General features: G+C 42.6%; 1 protein-coding gene across 1 annotated transcript in view; it reads left to right on the forward strand.

The window, feature by feature from the left end:
• The window catches only part of FBXO48 (F-box protein 48), a 61878-nt gene extending 48831 nt beyond the window's left edge, over window positions 1-13047 (forward strand). Inside the window, exons 5-7 of the mRNA XM_075596085.1 lie at window positions 9004-9276; window positions 9366-9625; window positions 11664-13047. Coding sequence (XP_075452200.1) covers window positions 9392-9625; window positions 11664-11837 — 408 coding nt within the window. The 5' untranslated portion in view covers window positions 9004-9276; window positions 9366-9391 and the 3' untranslated portion in view covers window positions 11838-13047. The remainder of the gene's footprint in view (window positions 1-9003; window positions 9277-9365; window positions 9626-11663) is intronic.
• The last annotated feature ends 498 nt before the right edge of the window (window positions 13048-13545 follow it).

A 13545-nucleotide genomic window follows, 5' to 3' on the forward strand; every position in this document is an offset into this window, starting at 1 on the left:
ATCTGCCTCTTAGTATCTGTTAAACCTCAGGTGTCTGTATCCGTTAGTTGCGGGTAAGTCCCACGAATACACCTATGTAACTCTTAGCACGTTCAGCCAAGGACATCTCATAATATTCTTATATTTAATAAGGTCACTCATTCTGTAGCCCCACTCCTAAATCAGAGGCGTATGGCCAGTCTACCACATGGCAGGATACTATGGTTTGTAAGTGTGAGTTATAACGCTCACCCCCCACTCTAGCTTCCTGCAAACAGGTAGAGTGGCTGGGCCTTTGATCAGGGCTGTTTCCTAACCATTTGGTAGCCCTCCTGACCATTTGCATTTAGTAGGCAGGCATCTTTGAGGGTAATTTAAACAAAGGGCTAGAATCACTGTTTTAACATTAACCCTTTCCCTCCTGCAGCAACCCTAGTGTATGTGTGGGTGCAAACACTAGGATAACACAATACATTTACACAGGGGAATATACATTTTCATGTTATAACAAGGGTTAAATCACATTTCTGGACCTCAGCCCAGTTACCCCCTTGTCTCCCTGGTGAGGTTAGAGGGTGGCCAATTGGGGTGTAACCCCTTTAATCCCGGGCCAAATCCTCTCAATCGTCACACTGAGAAACTGGAAGGAGATTCAATAGCTCTCAAGGGAGCTGCTATAAGGAAAAGGAGGGCTATGGTCTGAGAGGAAGACAAAAGGGGACCAGACCTTTATGCCTGGACCCTCAAGCAGACACCTACCTGGACACCACTGACATGAAGGGCCATCAGCGTTAAGGTACCACTGAGACTTTGGGGTGATAAGTGTCTAAGGGGCTTTTCCCCCCCAGCCTACAGTGAGGGACTGGGGTAGTAAGTTAGCCCTTACACAGGGATAAGTGCTTATTGTTTTATGCATATTTTTGTTTGCAGTATTGTTTAAAGGAACAGGCAATAAAGCCTTATTTTAGTTTCATCTTAAAAACGGTCTCCATTGCATACCTCTGCACACATATCTAACATGGCCACAAAATAATTCTTTCAAGGAACTCCAAAATTTTGCAAACCCCTGGATGACCTACAACCCTGGATGCATGTCCCCATCGTAAGACTTCCTGCCAAAAAGAAGAGGAAACGAAGAATTTGGACTAGGGAACTAAAAGTTGGCCCGGGCTTTCATGATGCTCTGAAGGACGATAGAGGTGAGAGATTAATTTAGACAGGGGGATGATGGGACTCTTTTCCACTGAGTCCATGTCGTCCATTGAGAACTGGTGGGATAGGGCATCGGTCTTCACATTATTGGATCTAGGTCGATAGAAATAATATCATTATAGTGTTAATCTAAAAAAGTGTCTTCTTTGGCGCTTCCCCAGTGCCAGATAATCAGCAGTGGATGGCCTCAAACACACAAATGAAAGTCCATATAAAAAAATATTATTAGTGCATTAATTGTGAACACATTAAATAATGACAGTGAAAAAAATTAATATAGTGAGTGTAAATATATATATAAATGTGCAATACAGTGAATTATATATGTGCAATAATATGATGATAAAAATCCTGCACTCAAACCCAAAAATTAAGAACCGTCGCCTTGGTTCCTTAGCATATACAGTTGTCTTCAAAGAAGGGGCACGTAAGATGGTATCAAATATGTGGGAGAAAAGAAACCACAGGAAGTCAATGGCACAATATCGCAAAAGGTAAGGAACTTTAAGTGTAGCTCTGGAGGATCTTCTGAAATGTCTACAGTACTCACATTCTGTGCAATGTAAAATAGCAATTCCTATACTGTGGCAAACTCTGGTAGGATCTGTCTGATAGGTGTAGGCAATCTCGGGAAAGATGGAAAAAATGCAATAGTGTAGACGGTACAAACAAATACATTTTATCTGAATAATCTCTAAAAGGCGTACTCACGATGAGTACATTCTTTAAAACATTTTAAAAAACAATGTGTATGGAGTAAGATCTCCTGGGTTGCAATCTCATCACCTCTACAACTATTTGGCATCTCATTGTGTCTCACGTGACTTTTCCATCTTGTCTGTGGAAATAACCATGAGCAATGGCTTCTTCAGGGGGAGAATGCCGGCTCGATTGGCAAAGGCCTGCTCCACGAACACACCGGCACCTCCCTAATCTACGAAGGCCTCAGTTGAGATGGAGTGGTTCTGCCAACATAGACGGATGGGAGTCATCAGGCACTGGAAGGTGGAGAAGTTATGGTGTATATGCCCAACTTATCCTGGCCACAGTAGAGGCACAACCCCGTAGAGCAACGGTACTGCTTTTCCTGTTCCGTGAAGCACATACTACCCAACTGCATGTGCTCCCCCACTTCCTCCTCAGACTTCCTCCTCAGGAGCTTATGAGAGTGCAATACAATAACGATAAACAGCACTCACACTAATGAAATAAAGTATACAATGTGGGGTGCCAAGGACTAGAGAGGACCCAATCCCTCTCAAAACAATACAGAATACTGAATAGTCCAGCACTCCCTGTATAAAGAAATTAGATCACTGGTATAGAACCAAAAAGGTAAGTTTTAATATATACCAAATTAATCAAAAAAAAAGCATACAATACCACACATGGAAAAATACAATAACTTAAAAATAGTACCATATATGGGGTGTGTGGAGGAAAAAGTGGAACAAAACAAGGGGGGGGGGCAACAACAAAAAGGTGGGTATACAGGGGAGTACAGGGGAGGCAACGTTTCCGGGATTAACCCTTCGTCAGGCCCGTTCCCCTCAGTCCCAAAAGGGACAAAAGGGTACTTCCCTGATCCACGAACTCACAAAACCACAAATAGGCCCCAAATGAGAAAGAATAAACCCTCCACTAATTCTGATAGCAACAATTGGTAAGTCTAAATGAATAAGTAATGACAAATATATCCTCCACTAATCTAAGTGTTCAATACTAGACAGAGATAAAAATAGTGAGATAAATGCAAAATCTAAACATAAAGATCATAAACAGGATGCAGCACTAGGCATTCAAAAGTCATAAGAGGTAGGTAGAAAACATCAAACCACAAGGTTTATTTATTTATTTATAAAATATTTTACCAGGAAGTAATACATTGAGAGTTACCTCTCGTTTTCAAGTATGTCCTGGGTAAAGAGTTAAGACAAATAATACATGGTTACAAATACAGTTACATAAATGAGCAGGATATACATTATATACAAGACATTGCAGGCACAGTTAAAGATAATATATATTATGGGCGTATGAAACAGTTACAGACCAGATTAAAATGTGTGACAGCCTTAGATTTGAAAGAACTTAAACTGGTGGTGGATGTGAGAGTCTCTGGTAGGTTGTTCCAGTTTTGGGGTGCACAGTAAGAGAAGGAGGAACGTCCGGATACTTTGTTGAGCCTTGGGACCATGAACAGTCTTTTGGAGTCTGATCTCAGATGATAGGTGCTGCATGTGGTAGCGGTGAGGAGCTTGTTCAGGTAGCTGGGTAGCTTGCCCATAAGGAATATGAAGGCAAGACAGGAAAGGTGAACTTTGCGCCTAGACTCGAGCGATGACCAATTGAGTTCTTTGAGCATTTCGCAGTGATGTGTGTTATAGTTGCATTGGAGAACAAAACGACAAATTTAATTGTAGAAGGTGTCAAGTTTGCTAAGGTGGGTTTGAGGTGCTGAGCCATATACTATGTCTCCATAGTCAATAATTGGCATTAGCATCTGCTGTGCGATACGCTTTCTGACCAGGAGACTTAGGGAGGATTTGTTCCTGTAAACTACCCCTAGTTTGGCATAGGTCTTGGTTGTCAGGGTATCAATGTACATCCCGAATGTTAAGTGGGAGTCAAACCATATGCCCAGGTATTTAAAACTAGTGACTAGTGTTAGTTCTAATCTGGAACTCAGTCGCTGGAAGCTTTAAAAATTTAGTCTTGGTCCCAAATACCATTGTTACAGTCTTGTCAGTGTTTAAAAACAGTTTGTTTTGGGAAATCCATTTTTCGAGTCTCAAAAAGTCAGACTGAAGTATGTGTTGAAGGTCAGAGAGGCTATGGCTGTGTGCATATATGATTGTGTCATCTGCATACATGTTATTGAGGCTTCCTGACAAGCTGTGGGAAGATCATTGATGAACACTGAGAAGAATAGGGGCCCCAGAACAGAGCCTTGCCGTACACCACAGGTGATATCCAGGGGGTTGCAGTTAGAGCCTGAGATGGGCACATGTTGGGATCTACCTGATAGGTAGGACTGAAACCAGTTTAAAGTATGCTTCCCTATTCCAGAGCTCTGGAGTTTGTTAAGCAGGATAGCATGATCAACAGTATCAAAAGCCTTTGCAAAATCTAGGAATACGGCACCAGTGAGTTGACCCCTTTCCATTCCACACTGGATTTCATTGCAAACTTTTAACAGGGTAGTTACGGTAGAGTGTTTGGGGCGAAAGCCAGATTGGAATTGGCTAGGGAAATTTGTCTTGTTATAGTAATCGCTTAATTGGGAGTGGATACATTTTTCCATGACTTTGGATAGGATTGGGAGAAGGGAGATTGGCCTGTAGTTTGAGACAGTGTTTTTGTCCCCACTTTTGAAGATTGGTACAACTCTGGCAGCTTTCCAGGTCTTAGGGATATGGCCTGCAGACAGGATAGAGTTGACTATGGAAGCAATTGGTTTGGCAATTGCTGGGGCACCAAGTCGTAGGAACCTAGATTGTAGTAAGTCAGGTCCACATTGGCTGCTTAGTTTTAATTTGAGGAGCGCTTGTGTAATTTCCTCTTTGGATACTGGGACAAATGGAAAATTGTTGGCAGTTTTGGGAGTGGGTGGGTCTATAGGGGTACTCCCAGGATGAGATTCAGGTTTGTGGTTTGGGTTGCGTTTCGCTAATAAGTTAGTAGCACACCCAACAAAGTAATCATTGAATGCATTTGCAATGTCGGTGGGGTTTGTCAGAGTAATATCGCCCTTAGTGATATTACTTGGCTGTTGATGGTTAGAAGGCTGGAATATGTTGTTGATAACCTTGCAGAAGTTAGCTGGGCTTGATGTATTCTGGAGGAGATTGTCAGAATAATATTGTGCTTTTGCATGCCTTGTTTGCCTTGTGCACATGTTCCGCAGGCATCTCTAGTGATTGAGATCCTTGGTAGTGCCAGTTACTTTGTAGCTTTTCCACAAGGCATCCCTGAACTGGTAGACTGCTATAAGGTCAGGTGTAACCCATGGAAGGTGAGCACCCCGTACCCTTATTCTGCGTAGTGGAGCATGGGTATCACAGAGTTTTAAGAACTCGGACTGGAAATAGTCGAGCGCAGAATCAGGGTCAGGAATTAAATCGATTCTGTGCCAAGGGCAGTTGGTAAGGTCATCCAGAAACTGTTGTGGGTTAAAGTTTCTAAATGTTCTAGTGAGGAGAACTTTAGGGCTTGATTGGGGCGGTTTAATTTTCCTTACACAGTACACTATTGCATGGTCACTGAAAATGTCAGGAAGGATGCCAGAGGATTGTATTCTGCTGGGATTTGAGGAGAGAATCCAGTCAAGCAAGGAATGGTTGTGCGATTTCAGGTTTGTCCGTGTGGGTTGGGAAATGAGTTGCGATAGGTTAAGCGATTTAATTTGTGTGTGGATTTTGTGGTTTTTAGGGTCAAGCCAATTGAAGTTGAAATCCCCAAAAACTAGCAGCTCACTCTTCTCATTCAGAGAGGAAATGGAGCCAAGAAACTGGGTGATATCAGTCAGGGACTGTAGGGGGGCGGTAGATGCCAGCAAGCAGGATGGTCTTAGAAAAGGGGAGGCATATTCTACCAACTAGGATTTCAAAAGAGGTTGGGCTTGGGGGGCAATTTAACAGTGTAAATTGTTGGGTGTCTGCAATATAAAATAACACCCCTCCTCCTCTCTTTGACCTATCTCTCCTAGAAATGGAGTATCCCTGACTGGCAATATGTGCATCAGGAGTTTTAGGGGTTAGCCATGTTTCTGTAAGAACAATGGTTTTTGGTTTATGCATAAGGCACCATGCTCTTAGTTCATCCGGTTTGGGCAGCACACTCCGGATATTTATATGGGTGACAGATAGCCCTTTTTGGAATTTGAAGGGGGTTTTCTCAGGGGTATGGGACAGAGTTGTAATGGGAGGGCCTGGGTTAGGTTCAATATCACCTGCTAAAGAGAGTAATAGTATGAGTAGAAATTTGAGTAGTTGTTTGCAAGTTGTTACTTGATGATGTTTGCCATTTGAGTGAGCGGTGGTTGGTGTGCTGGTTTTCAGAGTTCTCCACCAACATTCAGTAGATAGCGCAAGGCTTTTGAGTAATCCAGGGTGTATGGTGATGTCGGGCGTGGATATATATGCGTGGATATGTATGCAAATCAGGTGTCAGAGACTCATCAGAGTCTCTGACACCTGATTTGCATATATATCCATCTTCTGGACATATCATGCGTTCCTATGTCAGTGCTGGTAACCTGCTGCGTACTGCTGTACACCTATATCCACCTTCTGGATGAATCCTGGGTCCCAGTGTGATTGCTGGTGATCTGCTGCCTGCTGCTGTGCATTGACACACAAGTACACCATGGAGTACCACTGCGCATGAGGCTTACACTGATCTCCACACATCACGGGGCTCTCCATGGCAACTGTTCCTGTTTACACTTATGCAGAGGACATCTGTTGTCAATGATCGTGCTCTGGGTATCAGCTGGATGTAATTACCTTATCTCAGAGCCCGCCCACTGCGGATGACGTCATCAGGGCTGTAAAACACTTCCTGACTGTGCAGGTGATTGCAGGCACCCTTCAGAGTGAGGAGCAGGCATGTTCTGATTATTGTGCAGAGAACCTTGTGGTTTGATTTATTCTACCTACCTCTTATGACTTTTGAACGCCTAGTGCTGCATCCTGTTTATGATCTTTATGGTTAGATTTTGCATTTATCTCACTATGTTTATCTCTGTCTAGTATTGAACACTTAGATTAGTGGAGGATATATTTGTCATTACTTATTCATTTAGAATTACCAATCGTTGCTATCAGAATTAGTGGAGGGTTTAATCTTTCTCATTTGGGGCCTATTTGTGGTTTTGTGGGTTCTGGGATCAGGGAAGTACCCTTTTGTCCCTTTTGGGACTGAGGGGAACAGGCCTGACAAAGGATTAATCCCCGAAATGTTGGCCCCCTGTACTCCCCTGTATACCCACCTTTTTTTTGTTGATACCCCCCCCTTTTCCCCCCCCCCCCTGTTTTGTTCCACTTTTTTCCTCCGCACACCCCATATATGGTACTACCTTTATGTTATTGTAGTTTTCCATGTGTGGTATTGTATGCTTTTTTTGGTTCATTTGTGCATATATTAAAACTTACCTTTTTGGTTCTATACCAGTGATCTGATTTCTTTATATAGGGAGTGCTGGACTATTAAGTGTTTTGTATTGAGCTTATGACAGTGCTCTTGAAACTGACATCTCTCACTCATTTCGAGATCGAGGGAATTGCAAAGGACGATCAGGCCCTCTATATGAGCAGGGATTTTCCTGTAAGTTAGCTCGTCGTTCAGCCTCTCCTCTAAGCCTTGACGGAATGCAGACTTTAAAGCTCCCTCATTCTAGTCAGTCTCTGCTACCAGGGTCCTCAACTCATAGTGTGCCATGAGGCCTGATTTGTAGGACTGCAGACTAAGCAGAGATTGCACGACTGGGAGCGTCGAAGCTCATCTGGAAGGCCCGCATGAAGGCGACAGAGTCATCCAGCAGGAAATTATTTTTTAATAAAGGTGTGAAGTCCACGCCAGAGCCTCATCTGTAAGGAGGGAAAAGATGTATGCCACACTAGAGTGATGGGTAGAGAAAGACAAAGGTTGTATGTCAAAATGGAATTGGCACTGGTTCAGAACCCTCTACAGGGTGAGGGAAGACCTCCATAAAGGACTGGGGTAGGAATCCTGGGTTCTTTCAGGACCACGGGCATTGGCGTGTTTGGCACCTGAAGGCGCGGATGTGGGCAGGACTGGAACTGACCTGGATGCGCTGAAGAAATTGCAATGTAGAGGTGACGGTTTCCAGCTCCTGGTTCAACGTGGCCAGACGAGTGGCGTGGGCCACCAGGAACTGATCCTGATGGGTCACAGCATCCACTACCTTTGCAGGGTGCATTGTGTGGCCTGTGCAACTTGTAACGTTGCTGTCTGCAAGTTAGGGTAAGAACCTGTAGGGCAGAGGTACTGTAGGAAGTGATATGCCAACCTTGGCCTAGAATTAGAGTCCTAGAATTGCACAGGTAGTATGTTGCAGTTGTCTAAGACCGCGATTATACCAGAAATCGCTGGTGACGCCGCTTGGTGAGGCGCCATGCAGCTTCAAAACGAAATAATAAAATCCAATGAAAGCGCACATACCAGTAGCGACGTAAGCGCCGCGACGAACTGCAAAGCTTCTACCTCATGAAAAGATTTTGTTTTTCACAGGCGATGGCCGCGTCACGTGATTTGCAAGGCCAATTACAGTGCATCTTAAACAAACAAACCTGTGATGTCTCCTCTGCAGTAGTGCTACAAATCGCTTTTGCATGTGCACATGTCTACCGGCGACGTTGCTACGATGACATCACCGGATCGCTCTGCAGCTCCTGGTATAATTGAGGCCTAAAGGACTCAGTGTCAGCGTTGTCAATCAGTTTCATGGTGTCTGGGGAGAGTCGGAGTTCTGCCATGCTGCAGGTGTCTGTCTCTGATAGTGACAGCCGGTTTCCTGTAGTGGTCAGCTGTACTCACAGGTGTCCATGGCCCTGCTCCGTGTCCTAGTGGGTGTTCATAGCATGGCCCTTGGTAGCCCTAGCTGTGGGGATGCAGCTCAGGGGTGGAACTGAGGGGCTTTGGGCAGCTGTCCTGAGAGTATGTGTGTCTACTCACTTCTGCAGCTTGTCTGTGCCCAGCTTCTCTCTGATAAAGGTGTTTTTTCACTGTTCTTTTCTAGGCTTCCTTGGGCTCAGTATGATTTGAATTTCTGAATAACTTTTATTACAGGAACATAACAGAAATTAAATTAAACCATCCGGAATGCATAAAATAAGAAGTAGGTGAAAAAAACAATGCGATCTCTAGTAGAGCAGTAGGTCAGACAATGCAGATGACTACAAGAGCTGATAGAACTAACTTGCTGCGCTCACCATGAGGGGAACAGTCCAGGACTAAACCAAGAGCCAGGGAGCTCTTACCTTGCAACATCAGGAGCAGGAAACAAGAGCAAAACACGGAGAGAGACAGCACAGCTTTACTTTGGTAGACCTTCCAGTTCAGGTAAGGATAAAAGAAATGTTTTTAGGGGGTTGCTACTTTAATTAGATACAATGAGCCTCCATGCGACTTAACTGTTCTTTTCTTTTTAGATACTTGACTTCCATTCTACATTGAAATGCAGTCTTGCGCGGTCCAGGAAGACGCAAAAAACTTTGAGAGCCTTCTGTTAGAAATTAAGTGTTTAATTTTAGGCGCACTTGACATGAAAAGTTTATGTGTTGCTGCAAGAACATGTAAAAGCTGGAATCAAATAGTTGAGAACAATGACATACTATGGAAAAAACACTGCCTGGCTATAGGAGCAGTCTGTCAACAGGAAAGTGATGAAGATGGAAAATATTCATGGAAGGTAATTTGTACACACGTGTATACTGTATGTATACCATACTTTATATAAGTTATGGTGGGTGAAAAGGGTGACAAAAAACCTCAATCGTATCACATATAGAAAATAAAAATATCACTTGTGAGCAAATTCACATGTCTTAGACAGGTCTCAACCCAGGTCTCACATTATCACCTAGCATACAGGGATCCGGGATTCTGGGAAATGACATGCAAATGAGAACACATATCATCTTATGCCTGAAATCCATTTTTACATGGAATCCTTATAAGGTAATGCTCGCTGTTCTTAAAGCACAGCATGGGATTGGATATATATATATATACCGTATATATTTATGTATTTTTTTAAAGTCAATAGTTGATATGCACTCATCCTTTGATCCTTCTATCTGTTTTATGTTGATGCTGGTATAGAGAAAGAGCTGAGGTCCCTGGGCAGCCCCTACTGTAGTTGCTATTCGGGGGAAAAAAAAGAAATTTCTCCTCCCAACATAGAAAAGTAAACAAGAACTAAGTTGTAGTTTTTAAACCATTTATTATATGATATGGTGGGGGGAAGGGGAGGAGAGCAGCTCTTGCTACAGTCTAGTGTAGGAGTGTGCAAACTGGGAGGCATGAGATTTTCGGGGGGGGGGCACAGCTCTTACAGAGGCATCACGCTCTTCCCCACAACATTGAAATTAAATGCTGGGGAAGCGGTCAAGGCTTCTGTAACTCTCTCTTACCTGCTCTCCGGCGATGGTATGTCAATGCGGCGTCAAATGCCGCCGTGGGGTCAAATGGAAACGCATTTCCATGGCAACCTGACGTCACATGGCGTAGGACATCATATGATGCAGGAGAGCAGGTAAGGGGGTTGGGACTGGGGGGGATAACAGGCAGGGTGGCGCAAACAAAAGTTTGCACAACCCTGGTCTAATGTATAACTGAATTGGTGCTAGGAGTGTCTGAGTGAACAGAGTGAGCAAAGCAAGAAAAAAAACTCCTTTAAAGCAACACTCAGGTCAAGAATGGTGAAATAATAACTTGATTAAAACTTAACTTTTACTATAAACTAGGATTTAGAAATGTCAGACAAGCAATGACGAATAGAAAACACGAACATTGGTCAAATTAAATTAATCTAAAAAAAAACAATGTAAACTGGGATGGTGACCACGGTTCCAAATTATATTCACACCTTTAGTGCAGTCAATGGGTGTGGGTAGATGGATTCTCATGGGATAATCCCTAAAAGGGCCTAAAATGGCTGATCTCAGAGATATTCAACGGTAGCACTGGCCACTCATAGGAAGAGGTCCTTTTTAAGTACAGAGGGAGTATTATTAATTCCTAGTGACTTCCTGTGTTTACACTTTATCAGCGAACAGGACTAGTTTTTAGACAATGTAAATTGTGCAAATTGAATACCAATTGTCCTGTAAGGAGTTCAGTGTTTAAATAACTGGATGTGGTCCACTTCTCAGGAGTTAATGTCTAGAAAAACAGCACCGGTTGTGTACCATGTGATTAAGTGGCCCAGATGGTGTAACCACAGGTATAATAACTAATTGAGTAGCATATACAGTGAGCTGTCCTAGGGTTGATATTACCTGATACTGGGGGTCATCCCACTGAGATACAGCAACACAGCAGGACAGGTCTATACTGTCTAATCGTAGAAACACATATAATATTATGTACAAACAAGGCTAGGGGAAGCAACATAAAGGATCCATATCTTAGCTGAAAAGCACAGAGTGCGGGTAGCGTTCTCATTTCAGAGCTAGCGAAAAAGACTGGAAAATGCTTGATATTTCAAAGCAAAGCTCTGCTGAAAATAATGAGATGCCTGCTGCAGAGAGGCAAACTAAAAGCATTGGCTGCAATTGCTACTCCTCCACACACCAATGACAGGCGCCTTTCAGTTACAGTATGTGGGTTGTCTTACCAAAACAAGCAAAGGAAAAGCTACAAAATAATTTTTAGTCAATTTTGATATTTTAGTCCATACCTGTTAGTAATCTGCACAATCTTCACATGACATGTTTTGTTTCTAGAAAACGTTCCAAATAAACTATGGCAAAAAGAAAGTGAAGGAAGCGTGGCTGAGAGGGGAATACAGCAACATTGACTCTTTTTCAAAACTGCCAGAACACTCCATGTGTCCTATGGGTGCAGCTTGCTGGGAAGAAATAGTGGACGCTGAACTAAAGAGAAAAGGAACAAATTGACATTTGAAACTTATAGCATCATTGAATGTGCTATAAAACATTTTCTATTTATTGAGCATTAACTTAAGCAAATATGTATATCTAAAGATTTATATTGTAAGTCCCATTTACAAGGACTCATCCATACACTGGCGACACACTTTATTCGAGCTCGGCTAGTCCCACGAATTCGGGTATACCCGGGTGTATTGAGGTTTGTGACTGTTTTCTGCCCGAGTGCATTGAGGTATTTTTCAGGCAGGGATTGAAGCATTTTATTCCCGCTGGCTGCAATACTGCACAGTATATATATATACTGCATTAAAATTCATGAATTTATGCCATCTGGTAGACACGCGAAGCATTGCAGCCTATTAAATCCTAATCATTATCATTTAACAGATCAGCCGCCCATCAGCCAGGCATGAACCCAGGCTGGGAAGGCAAACGCAACGGGGCTTGTCAGAGGTGAGGAGCGGCGCATTCCAGGTATCTGCCAGGTACATACTGGGTATTTGCTCGAATAAAGTGTGTCGGTGCAGTATTTTATTTATATTGTGCCGCTCAAGAATTTGTTTACTTACTGTCACGTTAATGCCCTTAAACTATTCAGTTGTGTTAGCCATACTGCAACTAAGGGGTTAACTTACATTTTTAAATACCTATTTTTCTTTGTCTCCTGTGAGGTCATCTGGATTAACCTGGACTTTACATTTATTGGTCAATAAATGAATGAAAAACAATGTAAAACAATATGTTTTGATGGTTGAGGATGTCCAGAGATACCAGAGATCGGTGGGTTATCTTAAAGAGTATCAGGTAAATTCCTGAGGTTGAAATATGGTTAGCAAATTGTGACACTCACCCTTTTCCTTACAGATTAAAAAATGTGTGGTAATTAAACTCTGATATAAGTCACAAGGATAAGAAATATAGACTTGTGGCTGATAAAGTCACACGTGGGAAACAATACCAACAATGACAGGATCTATGTGCTGAATATGTAAGATATCCGTTTTTCCCTTGGAGAGCAAAATTACCCCTATCAAGACAGATGTCCAGATGTGTATTTTAATCATACTAAATACAACATTGAAGGTAACATTATTCTAGGGTTTACGAGGAGAGAGTTATAGGTTATTTTATACTCTGAGTCATTTAATTTTAAGGAAGCATTCTTCCTCCCAGTCATGTGTCATAAGACATTGATGTCACGCTGTGTTCACCACAAACAAGTCGGGACTGCGGTAGGAATGGATAGAAACACCACTCACAGCCACGAGGGTGCGTCTGGAGTGTAGGTTGATCGCGGTAGCCGGGTCGGTGTTGGAGAGGTACGAATAGTCGATATACTTGCCAAGGTTTGGATTGGAGAGGTACGGATCGTTGCAGGTACTATAAAGTTTCTTTTTATTAGGGTGTTTGCAGATACATTTCATTGTAGCATATTGTATGTACATGGAACATCGAGTAATGTCTTACATTGTTGTCACATATATTTGTTCTCTTTTTCTCTCTAGGCCATCTACTTAACCACTTCGGAGCTCATACTTGTTTTTTTGTTTTGTATATCAGGGTTATTCTCCGCATTTGGTCTAGTTTCTTCGGCTTAGTGTCACATATTCCAATACATATATTTGCTATACCCATTTTTCTTTTTTCAACCTTGTAACTGGTCTTGATCTAATGGGTCTCGGCCATTTAACTTTAAACCTTGTTTTATAGCTTG

This window comes from Ascaphus truei, chromosome 4, assembly GCF_040206685.1.
Source record: "Ascaphus truei isolate aAscTru1 chromosome 4, aAscTru1.hap1, whole genome shotgun sequence".
Classification (NCBI taxonomy): Eukaryota; Metazoa; Chordata; class Amphibia; order Anura; family Ascaphidae; genus Ascaphus; species Ascaphus truei.